The 17,322-nt window shown below is 47.2% G+C and overlaps 7 protein-coding genes across 7 annotated transcripts; 3 read left to right on the top strand and 4 right to left on the bottom strand.

Moving 5' to 3' along the window:
• Nucleotides 1-514: 514 nt before the first annotated feature.
• N7487_007020 (uncharacterized protein) lies at nucleotides 515-1,292 on the bottom strand (the record flags this gene model as incomplete). Its single annotated transcript, XM_056874767.1, has 3 exons — nucleotides 515-1,113; nucleotides 1,164-1,182; nucleotides 1,245-1,292. The coding sequence occupies 3 exons, from the start codon at nucleotides 1,290-1,292 to the stop codon at nucleotides 515-517; spliced, it is 666 nt and encodes a 221-aa protein (XP_056732487.1).
• Nucleotides 1,293-5,117: 3,825 nt separating this feature from the next.
• N7487_007021 (threonine/serine exporter family protein) lies at nucleotides 5,118-7,646 on the top strand (the record flags this gene model as incomplete). The annotated part of the gene is made up of 1 exon (XM_056874768.1): nucleotides 5,118-7,646. The coding sequence occupies one exon, from the start codon at nucleotides 5,118-5,120 to the stop codon at nucleotides 7,644-7,646; it is 2,529 nt and encodes an 842-aa protein (XP_056732488.1).
• A 950-nt stretch (nucleotides 7,647-8,596) lies between these two features.
• Nucleotides 8,597-9,106, top strand: N7487_007022 (uncharacterized protein; the record flags this gene model as incomplete). The annotated part of the gene is made up of 3 exons (XM_056874769.1): nucleotides 8,597-8,635; nucleotides 8,691-8,741; nucleotides 8,810-9,106. 3 exons carry the CDS (start codon nucleotides 8,597-8,599, stop codon nucleotides 9,104-9,106), a joined length of 387 nt encoding a protein of 128 aa, XP_056732489.1.
• A 706-nt stretch (nucleotides 9,107-9,812) lies between these two features.
• Nucleotides 9,813-10,843, bottom strand: N7487_007023 (uncharacterized protein; the record flags this gene model as incomplete). Its single annotated transcript, XM_056874770.1, has 3 exons — nucleotides 9,813-10,007; nucleotides 10,126-10,557; nucleotides 10,667-10,843. 3 exons carry the CDS (start codon nucleotides 10,841-10,843, stop codon nucleotides 9,813-9,815), a joined length of 804 nt encoding a protein of 267 aa, XP_056732490.1.
• A 1,428-nt stretch (nucleotides 10,844-12,271) lies between these two features.
• N7487_007024 (lysozyme) lies at nucleotides 12,272-12,924 on the bottom strand (the record flags this gene model as incomplete). Its single annotated transcript, XM_056874771.1, has 2 exons — nucleotides 12,272-12,565; nucleotides 12,673-12,924. 2 exons carry the CDS (start codon nucleotides 12,922-12,924, stop codon nucleotides 12,272-12,274), a joined length of 546 nt encoding a protein of 181 aa, XP_056732491.1.
• A 1,498-nt stretch (nucleotides 12,925-14,422) lies between these two features.
• N7487_007025 (uncharacterized protein) lies at nucleotides 14,423-15,860 on the top strand (the record flags this gene model as incomplete). The annotated part of the gene is made up of 8 exons (XM_056874772.1): nucleotides 14,423-14,445; nucleotides 14,523-14,566; nucleotides 14,629-14,654; nucleotides 14,727-14,817; nucleotides 14,873-14,963; nucleotides 15,023-15,183; nucleotides 15,235-15,526; nucleotides 15,584-15,860. 8 exons carry the CDS (start codon nucleotides 14,423-14,425, stop codon nucleotides 15,858-15,860), a joined length of 1,005 nt encoding a protein of 334 aa, XP_056732492.1.
• Nucleotides 15,861-16,419: 559 nt separating this feature from the next.
• N7487_007026 (actin-like ATPase domain-containing protein) lies at nucleotides 16,420-16,635 on the bottom strand (the record flags this gene model as incomplete). The annotated part of the gene is made up of 1 exon (XM_056874773.1): nucleotides 16,420-16,635. The coding sequence occupies one exon, from the start codon at nucleotides 16,633-16,635 to the stop codon at nucleotides 16,420-16,422; it is 216 nt and encodes a 71-aa protein (XP_056732493.1).
• Nucleotides 16,636-17,322: the final 687 nt, after the last annotated feature.

Raw genomic sequence — 17,322 nt, forward strand, 5'->3', positions numbered from 1 at the left:
GCCATATTTGCTAGCTCATCTTCCGAAAGGGTCGCTTTTAGGGGGTTGACGCTAATTTGTGGCGACATTTCTGCTTTCAGTTTGCTAGACGTCGGGCAATAACCATATATCTCATGTCAGGGAAAAGCGAGGGGGCTGGCTTTTCTCAGACCAGGGCAATGGGCTTTCCTGCATCAAAGTGATAAGCCTACTCGATTTTCTAGTGCCATTCATTTTCGGTAACAGTCTACTTCGGGATATGTGGGAGGGTTTTACCTCAAGTCGCAACGAGGTAAGTATCCGGGTGCAACCCTCAACGGCGAAACAAAACTCAAAGCCCATGAATGTCTCAATCTGAAAAAAACTTTTTGCCTTCGAAGGATCTACAATATACCATTACAACATCTTACACGTTATGTTCCACAACCGCAACCATACCACTCCCCTCTACAAACAGACTTTTTCTCGCTCAGCATCCCCCCCTCCTGTCGCACAGCTGAAGCTGAAGTGAAGACCCTTAGTTCGGTATCTGGTCTCACAAGATTTGACTGGCCAGCTTTCGAATTGCATTGGCAATTATGGCGACATTCTTTCCATCACTGGGGACATCATGACCCTTTCCATGCACGGCAAATGTTGAATACCTCGCGGCACAGAGTCGATACAGAGTCATTGAGTATTCAAAGAGCGGGTCTTTGGCACCAGCAATATGCACACAGGGGATGGAGATAAACCCCTCTAATCCTTCGTCTACAACAGGACGCTTCCCAGGTTCCATGCGGAAGGGTGGGAGGGAATTGATGAAAATTGCGCATCGAAATAGCGCAGGCTCGTTTGGATTCATCTTGGCATGGTGGATCATGAATCCAGCAGCCAATGTGCCGCCATGGGAGAAGCCTAGAATCCCATCGAACGGACCTTCCAAGGCAACTGTTTCACTGAGTTGCTCGTACGCCTCCAAGATATCGGACTCATCGCTGTCCTCGTGGGAAAAGGTGCGTGGAAAACGATAGTAGCTGTAGTACGGACCATCATAGTAACCGGCGATTCCAGGCCCCGGGGCTGAATCGACGTCACCTTCAAGAAAGGAGAAGATCGCGGTGTTGTCGCGTTGGAGCTCATGCATGAGCCCACCTATTTTATTAGAGTTTTGTGTTTCGTCACCTAAGCAGGAGATTGCATACTCAGTTGCGACTGCAGAATCTATTGGGAAATTAGGACACTGTCACCCCCCTATCAGCACATTTTGTGCATATGTGACTTACCTTCTCATTCGTCCCCCAACCATGGAGACACAACAATCTTAGCGGCATTCTCTTGGGTGGCGATAGATAGATTAAGCAGAGCAAAAGTCTCCTTTGTCATCAAGGATCACTGCAACTTGCCATGATGAGGGTCATGTCTGCCTGTGACATTTTATATTTTCCTTTGTGGCGAACATCAATCAACGGTGGAAAACGGATTCAACTCGTTCGGCTTCATTTCATCGATATGCACGAACGACCAGGTACCCTGAAACTCGCCGCAAGGGGACAGATCCACTTCGGCCTAAACTTGGCGAGGCTATCAGTTGCACAGACACGTCGATCCGAGTCGACATACTCCACTCCACGTAGTCCATGCAGTCCATGCAGCGTTGAACTCACTTCAATTCATAGCCCTCAGACGAAAGCCATGGCGGATGTACATCCACCATTGATATATTCAGGTTGATAAACGTGTGTGTCAATCCAGGTCCTATTGGCTTCTTGTCGGCAGAATATTGGCCACCTACATGGTTTTTTTAGGCTATTATGACGTGATACTCAATTCAATAAAGCACTTCCTGGGCGAAGTAGGCTATGAGGATTTGTATAGCCAGGTTCCAAGATGCCTACACCCAATACCTTAACTGCCCCAATTAGGCTTAGTTACCGATCAATAACCCTCGAATGTTGGCGTTACTTGGTACAACAATGAAGATTACCTTCCCTTGGCAGGATATTTACCAACAGCCATGCAGCATACATTATACCCCCCTCAATATATTGCTTGAATCCCTGTACTCTTCGTATCCACCGCACTGCACTTTCACGGTTCCCAGCAACCAAACTCTCCGGATGAGGTTTCTCCAGGAAAAATACTCCCGAGGTCGTGTGGTTTGTCTGGTAGCTCCTCGAGCTCTATGAATCTTTGCTCTCAATCTACCAATGAGTTAATTGATCCTCATAACGCTGCTATCCTGACTGCACCCTCCCTCAAGGAGCTGCAGGCAATTCTCAAACAATCAAACAACAGCTATCCACCACTCGCCCGTCCTACTGGTTTCTTCTCGTCTATGCTATCGACCATGGCCTCTTCACGAGACTCGAACAGGAAGAAGATATCTTCCGAGGTGATAGGGCGACAATTACCTTCCAGGATTCCCAGCCGACCTCACTGGCCAACGGCGAGTGTTTGCAAACAACTTTCTCGCAATTGGAAGCTCTTGTAATTTGGGTGTCAGACAAAACTGCTGGAATAAGGTAGTACATTCTCAGGTAGAATATTGCATTTGGCCTAGACCCTTTCATCTGGCCTACTGACTGATTCCTTGCTGAATGTCATAGTTATGGCGACAGCTCAGCCAATATACTCGCCAAAAGAAGCATACTGCCACTCGATTTGTGGAGGGTTGAACATTGATTCCCCACAGACGATGAGGATGAGGATGGCTGGCAGTGGTATCGCTACGACATTAGTTTGGGAATTTAACTCTCAACACTCTCCCCGCCGGGTTAATTAGATTGATATCAACTGCTTCCGAATCGTAATACGTGATGCTGAGATCCTATTCCTAGTGCAGAAGACGTCCGAGTGTCTTCAAAATTATAACCTCGGAATTTGCGTTCATGCAAGACCGTAGGATTTTCTGAATAACGGGAAATGTTGGCCTTGGAGGCTTATGAAAACCTTCATACTTATGAGTGCACGTAGCGTGTGGCGGATTTTCCTCAAGGTGATAATCTTAGACCTCTTTACCAAGATTATACAAACGCAAACGAGTGATCATATATGAGGAAATACCTTTTACTAAGAATATCATACAAAAGGTACATGTGTAAATGGAAAAGGTCTGTAATTTTGGTAATTTAAATGTGGGCGGTTAGCCATCTGCCAGGCAAAAAAACACCCCGCAGTACCGCCCATGACATCGAATTGGAAACTCCTACAACTTACATGCCTTTGTACATATACTTATATACCGGTAGGGCTGGAGATCATCTTCAGATCATCACTCTCAGTTCCTGTTCTTTTTTACTATACAATTATTCTCATACCCTAATCATACCCTAATCTTTCGCTCTCGTTCAGCTATCTTTGCCTCCTTTTGGCAGTGGCAACCCCTATCACCACAGGATCCATTGTGGCTCTGACCAATGGTAACCCTGTGGATTGATAGTTGACTTGCGAGTACGAACACGATTTAAAGCAGAGCTGAGACACCTACAACATATAGCCAGTTTGACCACCATATTCCCCACCAGGGCGTCTCTTTGCGCCTAGACTCTCATTGTGGGTGGGATACCCTGCCACGACAACTACTTCGCAATCATATCTTTATCGCGGACAGGGATGTCCACTCTACCAAATACTCTGCACTATGCAGTTAAGCTTTGACTGCCTCTAGATTTGCTTTTTTTTTTTTTTTTTTTTTTTCACTTAGACCAGGCCTAGTTAATTGGTGAACAGAAGCCCGTGGGCAGCCCGGACCACATTCTTTGTCCCTCGTCCCTTAGGCTGCGTGGCGTCCATGCGCGGCATACCTCAACATAAGGGTTTTCAAGGTTTGTGAATGGGCCGTTTCCAATCTGCACAATCCGCAGCGGTCAGACCTCGACAGTCATCCGATAAGAGGGAAACAAGAGTTGGAAACAGAGCTAGTGCATATGTATGTTGTACAAGATAGCATGTGTGATAGAGAGGATCAAGAGGATAGAGGGGGTCTCGACCCCTAAATTAAATGGAATCATGTGCAACTGCACAGATTTACGCCATTTTCCAAGGTTGGGACTCCACCGGGTGGCGTGGGCCATGAGCTCTCGGCGATTCGTAATGTTCTGCGTGAATCCCGAGGGTCCTTTAGTGGGTCCCTGCTTCTATCTATAAGTTTGTTGTCTGTTCGCCAACCCTTTACTCCATACGGAGTACTCTCTTCTTTGATATCACAGTGGATAATGGCATCAGATTTGCATTTGCAAGGGGACTATTCTTGTCACTCCACTCTATCTCAGGAGGTGGCTGCGAAATCACGAATGCCCAAGGCGTGGGTCAGGATCGACGTTTTGGGCAGACCAAACGCGGCCTAAGGGGTTATTTTGTGTGCCAGACGATAAGGGAGATGAAAATAAGATGAAAACAAAAACAAAAAAAAAGGCATTTATGAACTATGTGCACTATATCTAGTCGGTATAAGAATGGAGTTTCAAAAGCACGAACCACCCTATTTTATAGCGGATGGCTCGGTGCCAATACCACTGGACAGAACAAGATCGCCACAATAATGACCCACACCACCTCACTGATGCCACTGATGTGCAGGTAGTACGTACTCTAGAAACTCTAGAATTAATTCTATTCGAATGATAGAAGGGATATGTCAGTGTGCAGGTAAATCCATGGATTGTTCCATCGGAAGTTAATAGGTAATTAGGGTTGGGCCTATAAAGTGAAGTATCTACCTACACCCTTAGAAAATAGCTAGAAGCATATCAAGTCCTCGATGATTTCATTTTTTAAAAAGAAAAAGACCTAGAAGATCTAGACTCTCTTTTTTAGTCCTTTTCAGTCCTTTTCAGTCCTTTCCAGTCCTTTTTATCTATTTTATCTATTTTTTAACCTATTTTAACTATCACCCTAACTGAATCCGTGAATTCTGCATTTCCTTGGTTTTGCCATTGAATTCTGTGCTCGCCTTTTTACCAAGAACTTTTCTCTTTTCTTTTGAGTCTACTCTGTTATCCTTTCAAATTTGTTCCATCTATTTTCTATTCTCTATTCTTTTTGTTAACTGTAACTTCCTATTGTTCGTGCCTTGTGCCTTGCATAAACGGGTTACGGCTTGCAGTTCTCGGCTAATCTCCCACCGAGAGCCACTGGGGCTCACTCAAATTCCCTTCATGTCGGGCATCATCAACCCACATCCCAGTCCAAATGAAGAATATGCAGAATATCCTCTTCCAATCATTGACAATCCCGGTGATCGCCACAGCCTCGAACGCGAGGCCACCGTCGATGCCACCCAATACGATGTCGGGCTTGAGCCTCCCATGCGCCCTCGCAGCCGATCCCATCATAGGGTTCGTTTTCGCTCGATGAGTCTGCGCCGAAATGAAGAGGATGCCATACATCCCTCGTCGCGACCGTTACTGCCGCCCCCAGACCTGAATGAAATCCCGCTATCTGGAACCGTCACCCCGCCAGCCCCCACACATTCCCGCCATGGCTCCGGCCTCGCCAACGTCCGCACCCCAGACCAGTTCGGGGAGTCAGAGAAACATGATTTCGGTAAAATGGACCGGACCACCTCGGCTCGCGATCGATTCAGAGCTACCGGGCACACCTTGCGACAGAAAACTCACCGTTTCACCGAACGCCTCGGTCGCCCCACGGATGAGGGCGAGCCGCTCAACGCATCTTACATTCCAGATGATTTTGACGGCGGCATCCCGCTCGAGGAGCTGCAGGCCCGCCGCGCGCGCCATGACGCCGACCGAGCGCATGCATTGGAGAGTGGGGAGAATATCATCGAACCGCCACCGAGCGCCGAGGCTCATCGCTTAGTCCGCAGCATGACCGTGGTTCAGGATCAGCTACGGAAGCGGAAACCTCGGGGCGCATACCAGCGGTCGGGACAAACAACTCCTGAGGGCTTGTTCAGCGCCTTCACGCAGCGCAGACGGTCCAGTGGAGTCAGCGGCGGCAGCGGCATTTTGTCGCAGCTGCTGAAGCTCCAGGCCGCCCAGGGTGGTTACTCTCGCGCGGAAAGTGTCCTCACGGATGACTCTGACAGTGACACTCAGGTGTCTTCCGGTATCTCCACGCCGAAGAAGGGTTCCCTATCACCCCCTATCCCTGCGTCTCTGCCAACCTCTGGCGCCGCTACCCCGCGCAAGGAGAAACTCAAATGGTACAAGAAATCCGCCCATCGGTCCACCTCCTCGCTAGTCAATGCCTCCATGAACCTCAGCACAGCCAGTCTGCCGGCTGCGGTGGAGGCTGCTCCCGGTGTGCAGAAGAAACGGAAGAAGAGCAAGCGCAAGACCCGTCTGGAGGATGAGATCCGTGTCACCGTCCATATCGCTGAGATCATCGCTCGTCAGCGATACATCATGCAACTATGCCGTGCGCTTATGCGATATGGTGCGCCCACCCATCGTCTGGAGGAATACATGCAAATGACCGCTCGGGTCCTGGAGGTTTCGGGCCAATTCTTATACCTACCCGGTTGCATGATTATGTCCTTTGACGATCCTACCACTCGCACGGCTGAAGTCAAGCTCGTGCGAATGGTGCAAGGAGTCGACCTTGGTCGCCTCGCTGATACACACAATGTTTACAAAAATGTTGTTCACGATCTCATCGGTGTTGAAGAGGCAACTCAGGAATTGGACGAGATTATGCAGCGCAAGCCCCGATTCAACAAATGGATCTTAGTCTTGGTGTACGGTCTTGCTAGTGCAACTGTCGGCCCGTTCGCTTTCACGGCGCGACCGATCGATATGCCCATCATCTTCTGTCTCGGTTGCATTGTTGGGCTAATGCAACATGTCCTCGCGCCACGGTCGACCCTGTACTCCAACGTTTTCGAGGTTACTGCTGCTATCGTGACTTCCTTCCTCGCCCGCGCGTTTGGCAGCATCATGGTTACCCGCAATGGTGTATCCGAACCACTTTTCTGCTTCTCCGCTATGGCGCAGTCGTCTATCGCTCTGATTCTCCCTGGATTCATGGTTCTTTGTAGCAGTCTGGAACTGCAATCTCACCAAATCATCGCTGGTTCGATCCGTATGGTGTATGCCATCATCTACTCCCTCTTCTTGGGCTATGGTATCACAGTGGGGACTACGATCTACGGGCTGATGGATGGCAATGCGACATCTGCATCCACGTGTTCAGGCCTAGATGTCTACGGGTCGGTTTATGCACGCACATTCCCCTTCGTGGCTGTCTACGCTGTTTTCCTGGCCATTGTGAACCACGGAAAATTGAAGCAGATGCCCGTTATGGTCTTCATCGCCTTGTCCGGGTACGTCGCCAACTATTTCAGTACCACCAAGCTCGGAACCCAATCAGAAGTCGCCAACACCGTCGGCGCATTCACTATCGGTGTCCTGGGCAATCTGTACAGTCGGGTCTGGCATGGCCATGCCGCCACCGCCATTCTTCCTGGTATATTTGTGCTGGTCCCCTCTGGTCTCGCCTCTAGTGGGTCCTTGATCGCTGGCATCAAATACGCCGACGAGGTTCGTCAGAATCTCTCAAACAATGGGACCAGTACAAGTACTGGCGCTCTTTCTGAAACTTCAGTCGCCAGTCTTGGTTTCGGCATGATCCAAGTCGCGATCGGTATCACAGTCGGATTGTTTATCGCCGCTTTGGTTGTCTACCCATACGGCAAGAAGCGCACTGGTCTGTTCAGCTTCTAGACATTTATTTGCATTTTTGAACATATTGCTGCTACACATGTGTCATGTTTCAGCCTTTTTTTTTTCTCGGTCGTTCTCTCTCTACATTTCGGGTTATCAGCGTCATTCAGCGTTTGGGATTTACACTTGCATTTCATACACTTAGAAGGCGGCGTCATTGAGCGATATTATTTTTTGACATGATCAACAGCAATACACAACCTACAGGATCTATTTAGACAAGATACCAACAATCGTTCATATCTTTAGGGGCTTTGTTCTGATAGTTCAAATACCCCAAGTTCTCGCCTCGTTTCCAAGTGCGGGCAGCACGATAAAATTAAGCAACCTTGGAAAGTCGATAAGATATTATAGAGCATAGATTAATAGACACCCATGTTCAAACCTATTTTAACAAAGACATTGTACCATGGCCATTCCATGTATCAGGTATACAGAGCGGAATCCCGAGTTAGCAATAATATCCTGAAAAGGTTCTGGTTAAACCGATATCAAGGTCTTTCGGCCGTGGCCTCATCAGCTACCCTTGACCATACTATTCTTACCTAGAGATTATATTCATTGTTTGTTTAGTAAATCTCTCACTTACCTATCACTTGTTCTTCGTTTTTCTATCATATGGCTCTTGATCTTGTTTAATCCAAGTTGGGTGGGTTATTTTTCACACCGGGCAAACAATATCCCTTTTCAATAGAATCGTTATTCAAGAGGTATGGCTTTTCTTATACAGTCTCTTATTGTCATTTGAATTCTCATTGACCAGAATGGCGTCCTTGTTCACTCAATGACATCCCAAGTTGTTTACCCATATAATAAGCACAATGGCCATTCAAATATTCAAGTGTAGGGCCTGCGGTATCACTGCATAAAATCACACAAGATTGCCATATCACCTCTAGTTTACTTTCTATTATATTCACATATCTCTTCGCCTCCCCATACAAAACAACATGGATGCCAGCGGAAGTGAGTATGAACAACCCTCACTGGTCAGTCTCTGCCCTAGTTTCAACGAATATATGTGCACAAACTGACTTAGGACAGCCTTCAAGCATGCGGAAGAGAAAGCGCTCAGTCGAGCATGAATCCTTGCGGGTGAGGCCTACCCTTCCCTTAAACCAGTCTATATGCTATATAGAAACTAACATGTCTTTCCCATCAAGGCGAGGAAGAAGCGCAAGCCAGCCCTCGATGACCTCCGCAAGATGCTGGTTACCTACCATGGCCTACAGCAAATGCAACGGGAGTTGAACGGACAGCTCGCCCTGTGCAAACACCAAATTGCCAAACACAAATTTGGCAGTGTCTCGGGAAAGCCTCGCTGTCGTCGCGGCCGCAGCCGCGGCCGTCCATACGTTTTCCTACGCGTACGGTCTCCACTGCATGAAGTAGTCAGGGTAGAGGAAGATCTACCCACATTCTGGGAGCGCGTGGGAGAATGGTTGTGGGGATGGTGGTGAGGGGGAGGGGAAGATGTGGAGGATGGATCACTTCGGAGATTGTTGGTTCTCGCTGGTGAGACCCTAACAGTAGATAAGTATACAGTATCGTGAAGGGCCACCCATGTTGGGGATGACTAGGAAGTCATGTCTTTCCTGCACAACCAGGCAACCAGAAGCCTCTTTTTGCCTCCATGTCAATCCATACCATTATCTATCTGATTAGTGGCCAGCCCGTACTCGAGGTAGCTTCTGTTTTTGTCATAGAGCTGACGGGGGTGTGTCTACATGTATTAACTGCTACCTGAACCTTGTAAGGTTTTTTTAATTTTTGTTACCTTGAATATATCTCCGGGAAGACACCTGAAATATATATATATATATATACACCAGGAAGAGACATGACTTGGTTGAATAACATGTCGACCATCCAAGATATATCCATGTCACCCGTGAACAATATATATTTCTCGGCCACTTTGCCGCAACTACCAACAAAAACCACACAAAACAGAGTAAAGGGTACGTAACAGAGTGAAAACAAAAACAAAAAAATAGTTTCCCTGGGAATCGAACCCAGAACCTTTCCGGAACACTTGCTGAAGAGCAATTGTTAACGGAAAATCATAACCGCTAGACCAGGAAACTGTTTGATGCAAAGTTAGTCTTTTTAATGCTTCATAAACAGAGGAGCAAAATAATAGTTCATTACTAGTAAGACCACAAGTCATTCCACGGGCACGGGCGAGTCAGGCCCTGGAGTCGTGCATGGGAATGCCGGGTCCCCAATAACGTCTGTCAGCTTTCCAATGCAATGGCAATCTCGAACAACATGTTTAGCAAGGGCCAGGTCGCTTTCCTCGACGTTGTACTGTGGACAGGCCATACCACCCTCTGAAGGCGTACGTTGAACCGTCGACTTCTAGTAGACACATTATTTATTATATTAATGCCTCTAGCTTGCTTGGACTGGAAATAATGCCTTCAGAAGACATAGTCCTTTATCCGGGGTATTACTAAAGTTGATTCCAAAGTCAAACCTTCCCACCACGTTCCCCAATACTAAATGCCCTTTCTGGATTGAAATCCTTGACAGGAACCAAACGATAGCCCTTTTGGTTCGATATCACAGCTTTCCCATCCGCATCTGTGAAGGCACAGTTGAAATGCGTGTGGCCAAATCCCCATGCTACGACCGCAGGATTAGTCCAGCATTCCTCGTGGCTTAAGTCTGTGGCAAATCCCGTAGAAACATCACTGCCAATATGCTTTGGGTCCATACACCGTGAATAAATGCTTGGGCTATGATGTGTAAAAATCGCAATCCGCCGCAGGGGCTCGCTTTTGGAAATCGTGGAAACTTGAGCATTGAGCCACTCGACATCTGAGGTATGTGCAGCATTGTGGTCATCCACAGTCCGCCGAAGGATATCTTTGAAATCCACCATACGATACTCGACAGCGAGTTCTTGCTGGGAGGAGACTTTTTATTCATAGAAGCCTCAAAACTGCGCATTTTGGCCTTTGCGACTTTGAAGGAAAGATGATACGGATCATGGTTTCCCAAGAGGAAAAAAAAACCACCGAGTAGCGGTCTAGCTGGACTTCTAGAAATGAGAAGAGTACATCATTGGCCACATGACCGATGTCTCCAAGGAGGGCAAGATGTAATGCAGTTTGTGAGAACTTGAAGCTTCTGTACGAGGAATGAGTTTCGAGGTATAGGTCGGAGAGGATTTCGAATGATATTGGCCCCATGTTAGCGAGGCGTTACCACGAGAAAGAATTCCGAACTTAATGGGGGTAAATGGCAACGGAGAGAAGAAAGAGAGTCAAGTATGCTAAGTGTGTTGCTAGAATGTACCAAGAATAAAAACGAAGCTACTAATCGAATATCATACATTCTGTAGGGAGCCTGATGTGTGATCATTGCGATGATCTGGTGGTGATTTGGCTGTTTGCTACGTTTGCATTATTTGCATTGTCTGTAGCTATGGGAATGGAGTAACATATGTCCGAGATTCCAGAACAGACCCGAGGTCGCTTCTCCTTTCCTTGTGGAATATAACGTGTTTGCTTCAATAAACTGGTAATAATGACACGTCATACAGAAAACCACTCAATAGCCATATTGGGTGGCTGTGTGAAGATCTCAAAACAGAAATTGTTTGATGCGCGTTGACGCGGTTCAATTATTCCACGCGTTGGACACGCTATCCACCAGCTGAAAGGGTCCATGATGTTCTTGCAGATATACCCGCTCCAGTGAAACTGTCCAGGAGATGACACGGAATATGGGTTCTTGCTGATGGGATTTTCGGATCTCATATAGGGATTGACTCGACCGAAATCTGGACTAGTGCGACAAGTGGGAAGTCCTTCCTTCGCACACACCTTCTCGTGTGTATGCTCGCTAGGATTTAGTCTCCTCAGGAGTACGGCCATTGGTTGAGTTGGTCAGCCATCTTCGAAATGGGTGTTTCTGATACGGCCGGCAGGAAGTGCATGCACAATCCCTGTTTTGCAGTTTCAGGGGTGAAATCAACTTCCATCCACTGTTGGGAGGAGATCTTAAATCCTCCGAGTGGGTTGCTCATGCTACGTTCGGCACTGGCAGCACTGGTAGTGGATGGTGAGACTAGTCGCGGTAGGCATTGCACGCTCAAGAAAACACAGGTGCACCTGCTTGCCAGTGGACAGGCTTGCCAGTGGACAGGAGCTTCTGTTGGACTTGTCTGCTTGACAAGATTGATGCCAACGAAGAGAGAAATACCCTTCTGTTTATTGAATGTTACAAGGACCCTTGAAGCTTCCAAGGTTGTGGCGGTTATGTAAATAATCTGACATTGTCGGACTCACGAAGAAGTCCCGTCATTTTATGGCGTATCGACTAGCTTATTTGGTCTCTTTCTTCTTGTCTCCGGATAGGAATGTTGTCCAGTCTAGAATAGGCATCAGATTAATCATCACAGGAGTCACACGTCGGTGGTGGTGTCTCGCACCTAATATCTCAGCCCTAGCTCAACCTGTATTTATATCTCTACCATTGCGATTAACGGGGATCAGGCATGAAGAAACAAATATAAGGTACTCCTAAATGGCCATGTATGAATTGCGAGTTGCCACCTAAATTCTCTAGAAGGTGCTCTGCGGAGGCTGACTTGACTTGGGTCCCTGACTCCTGACCTAACATCCAACAGGTAAAGCTCCGGTCTGAGAGGCCTCACCAAACAGCTCCACCTCCTCGGCTCGCCGGCGCGTCAGCCCAGCAACAACCGCCCCATTTGCCTTATTCCACTTCGGTAGCTCCTCAGACGCTACAGTTCCCACATCTTCACCGGCATTCATACGGCTGACCAGGCTGGACGACTGCATGTTCCCGTTTCCGACGTTGAAAGTCCATGATACGAGTGCCGCGTACTGGTTGTCGTTCAGGGTGACTGCAGTGGCAAGGGCATTTGTCACGCCGTCTTGGTAGGTCTGTTTTACGTGTTAGATAGTATATTCATTACATACCTAGCACCCGCATGGATAGTGGAATTTAATGTTTCTAAGTATGGGGAGGGAGGGTGCTTGTAGTGACTTACCACTAGGTCATTGGCAAGCAACTCACTCGCTGTCTCTTCGGTCAATGGCTGTGAGAATGTCACTTCCGAGCATGTGGAGTCGCCGCAGAGATGGCCGTAGCCGAGGGTGGGATTGCCAAAGCCGTCATCGTAGACGTTTGGTTGGAACGACTCAAAGCTTTTGATTAGATTAAGACCATTGTCATTGATTGCGGGACCGGTGCAGGCAATTGCTAGGGCTGGGAGGGTGGCGACTAGGAGCTTGAAGGACATGTTGAGTTTTGTTTTGGGGGATCGTGGGACTATGAGATTGAATGGGTTTGGGGAGGTTGTATGGGCATTTGAAGAGTAGATGTTGATGATTATATTTATACTTTTTTTTCTTCTCTTGTACTTTGTTGTTTATCCTTGATTAGCTCGCAAAATGCCGCCAACCTTGGATTACTTGATGTAGATCGTGGGTACGGAGTATACACTGTAGGGTTGTAGTGACCCTCTTCGCTTCTCGTGTTTCAAGACCCTGTCAGATTTAAAGCCACCCGAGTGGCTCCCGAACTGCCATACTTTACCTTTTTACTTTTGTGTGTGCTTTTACTGGATGACGGAACTACAGCCTCGGTACTTCGTATACCGTGGCTGCTTTTATTAGTTGGGGTAATCGCACTAGGTTAGCGCGTTTTATATGTAGTTATCACCCCACCCAATTTCCATTTCTTCTTCCTATTCCGTAAATTGGGTGTTTATAATACTTGGCGCGTCCTAATCAAGCAATTTATGTAGAGAAGGTGGCTTCATAGGGCCATAAATGTATCCCGCAATATGTGGATTTCGTCTCGACCCATTTGCTGGTTTTTGAGATAGATCACTAGCTTCGGCAATGCGTAATTTGAAAGGAGAGTATACACATCACGTATATGAAGCCACAACAAATTTTCGGTGAGAATTACCTTTTCACTTACATCGTTCGATTTGAATCCCGAAGATGTCATAGCCTAGATCAGACACCATGCCTGTGATGAAGGCTCCAAGAAATTGAACGGACGTCTTTTACTTCCATCAGAGGTCTTTTCTTGTGCCAACATCACTCTACTCAGTTAGTCGGCTTTTACAATTCGGAATGAAGTAGATCCGAATGTCGTTGGGCCCCATGGGCCTTAACCTTTGGAACAAGTAAACTACAGTAGGGTCATGGCTTCTTCGGCTAGAAACCAAGAGCTAAGGACCTGGGCAAAGAAATTGAGAAAAAAAGTGGAAACCATCCAACGGGGATCCTTCCTTATATCAAGGGTGGGAGACGTGGAAGGATGAGTTGGTGAAATGGGGCCTTGAATTTAAAATTAAATTGAAAATTTAATTATAGTATGAAGGCCACGATAGAATGACAACGATATGGTGTGGGGTCTTCTAAGTTACATAGTTATGTAGCTAATAAATGTTTTTGCATAGGTAACTAATCCTTTGCTCTTATGGCTTGTATAACGTATTCGTATCTTGAGAAAGGTTCCCCATGGAGATCACCGATCCACATTGTTCTAAATATATTCTGTACGTAGTATGGCACAATATCCTTCAATCATTTTCACTGTAACCTGATAGTGGAGCAGATCTAGCGCTTCTAACAAAGGCACTAGTGCTGACGCACGGCTGGGAGTCGGCAAGCTGAGACCTCCGACGTGATTCATATGCTCATTCTCAGTTCTTTGACAACCCGACTTCCCTGGTCCAAGTCTATGCCTTATTCTTTTTAATCAAACCTCAAAAGGTTCCCACAATGGTGGGCAAGGTAGAAGATAAGTATGTTCAGACGGTGGCTGCCTGATACCCGGTTCCTTGTTATTCCTCGCTGACAATTTTTCTTTTTTTCCTGCCAGATTTATTGGCCTCACACTGGCGATACTATCCGCGACAGTAATTGGTTGCGTCGCCTTTTCCATTTTCAAGACGCTTTATAGACATACTAACCATCGCAATGAGCAGGTTCAAGCTATGTCGTCACTAAGAAGGTTCGGCGCCTGGTCAATATCCCGGGTTTCTTCAATCGCAGCGCATCCCCAATCTGACATGGAAACTACCAGGGTCTTATACAAGCAGCCGAGAAATATGGCTTCACTGGAGATGGATTTGAATACATACGAAGTCCGGTGTGGTGGTGTGGAACAACCATGCGTATGGCTATCGGACTGGACGGACATCGCTAGGGGCTAATAGACCATCATTGTAGTGGTGACCGGAGAATTGATGAATACCGCGGCCTATGCATTCGCTCCCGCCGTGCTGGTAACGCCGCTTGGGGCGTTGAGTGTGCTCATTGGGTGAGTCGGCCGACCGATGATGGATTTCACTAGTGGACTGTCACGCTAATCACTTTTAGTGCCTTGATGGGCTCATATTTCCTCACAGAAGAGATCAATGTTCTTGGAAAACTCGGATGTGCTGCCTGCCTTCTAGGCTCAGTGTTGTTGGTGCTCCATGCGCCCGGCGACAAGGAAATCGAGACTGTTGATGAGATCTTGCATCTGGCAATTCAACCATGTCAATAACCCTTCCCAGAGTTGGATTGTGGGCCTACTGACACATCTCTAGTCTTTCTTCTCTACTGTGCTTGCGTTGCTGTAATTTCCATCTACATCATCTGGAAAATCGCGCCGGTACAGGGGCGAACAAACCCGTTGGTTTATATCTCGATTTGCTCTTCGGTCGGATCCATATCCGTTATGTCAGTCAAAGCGTTTGGAATTGCAGTCAAGCTCACCGCGGGCGGCGACAATCAGTTTACCCATGCCTCCACTTATGTCTTCGCGTTAGTCTTGGTAGTGACTACTCTGACCCAGATGAACTACTTGAATAAGGCAATGGGCCAATTCCCTGCATCGCTGTAAGTTCCCCTGTCAAACTCCGATAATGCAAAGATGCTATACTCAATTACCGACAGAGTAAATGCGATGTACTATGTTGGTTTTACAACATGTACCCTCTCCGCCTCCATTATCTTTTACCAAGGACTAAACACTAGCAACTGGACGAGTATCATCTCAATGATATGTGGTTTTCTACTCAATTTCACGGGTATCTCTCTTTTGACACTGTCTAAAGCTGCGTCTTCCAGTGAAAAGCGTACAGACTCAGTGCGAGGGATCAACACGCGGTCACTGGAATCCTCCCACGGACGATACTCGCACGTACGAACGAGCAGTGTGGAACTCGAATAAGCCCTTGGAAGAGGGCCATTCGGAGTCCAGCCGGATGATAGATCATAACGGCGAGTTGAAAATTGATACATGCTATATAATTCGGTGACTGCCCCTCTATAGATGAACATAATAATAATACTCTCTCTGCAGCCATAAAACCTTGCTCGTAATCAAGGGCCTTTCTTCTCCTCGCTGAAGCTCTCGCGGACCCTACCTCCATATGAGGCACCAGTGGATCGCCCCAATATCCCAGGAGATTATCAACGTTTGCTTGGCTCATGTCGAAGCGGCGTTAATGCAAGTTGTGGGTGACGAGACTGCCACTGCATGTAACTCTCCCGTGCTGAAGGTCCATTCTCATATTTTATCATTGTGCACAACGCACCTGGCTTAGAGGCCTATGCCAACGGTTGGGATAACCACTGCCACTTTGAACATGCCGTTTCACCTCGTCTCGCTCGGCAAGCTCCAGTGACAACCGATAACACTACTACAACCACCACCATCAGCCCTCCTTCCAAATAAGTTGTTGAGTGAAATACCTATCTCATGTTGAAGTACCCCCCCCACACAAAGTTCAACACATGAGATAGGTAGTCGGCCACAACATCCACCGGGGGGGGTTGTTCCTATTATGATGGAGGGCCTGCTGGGGGTTACCAAGAGAGTCTGTTTGCCTTAGAACCTGGTCATCAAACTCGGTCGACTCTGCGCTGCTATCAAGAAAGCGCTTTGTCAACGAGTACGCCCCCATGTCAGACTCTATGCCAAAGCCCCAGCAGGGAGAAGACATGGTGAATGATGGGTTGTCGGTAGGGTATGCTGTTTTAGATGGCACTTTCAGTTGATAGTCACCGTTGGGCCATTTTATGTCCGGCATTTGAGTGAAAGTGTTGCCTTCAACTAGGTAGATGCTGACTCCTAGATAGCTATTCATCAGCCTAGTTCTTCATTCTACAATGTGCATAGTTGTAATACTACCAGTGCCTGATGTTCCATAATCGAGGCCAATGATGACTCCGGGAGGCGTGCTGCAATACCATGACGAGGATTGAGATCGTTGGAAGCCGTTCATGGTGATATTCCTATCTTTGGGTGCTGTCATATATCAGAGAAGGTGATCGAGCCACATGGGGGGAGCGTCTGGAAGCCTCTATTTAAACCATATCCTGTGAATTAACAATTTAGTGAGAGAATTAACCAAGGCTTCTTCCAACCACCCTCATCCAGTGTATTTCAAGAAAAGTCTTTTGAGGCGAAACATAACTTTTGCTAAGATAATGCCCTGAGAAACCCTTTTATTTTTGTGGTTGACTACTCATGTTCTAGGTGGCGTGAGCTTTAGTTTCTCAACTGTCATCTTGGATCGGTAGTTATATATATTGGTTTACGAACGCAACGATCCTTTTATAAGAGTGCTATTGTGTACCTGGACGTTGTCGAAAATCTAAGTTAATTCTTCATAATCAATATGGGATTG

This window comes from Penicillium crustosum (assembly GCF_028827405.1).
Source record: "Penicillium crustosum strain IBT 35664 chromosome Unknown utg000002l_segment0_segment0, whole genome shotgun sequence".
In the NCBI taxonomy this organism is placed as follows: Eukaryota; Fungi; Ascomycota; class Eurotiomycetes; order Eurotiales; family Aspergillaceae; genus Penicillium; species Penicillium crustosum.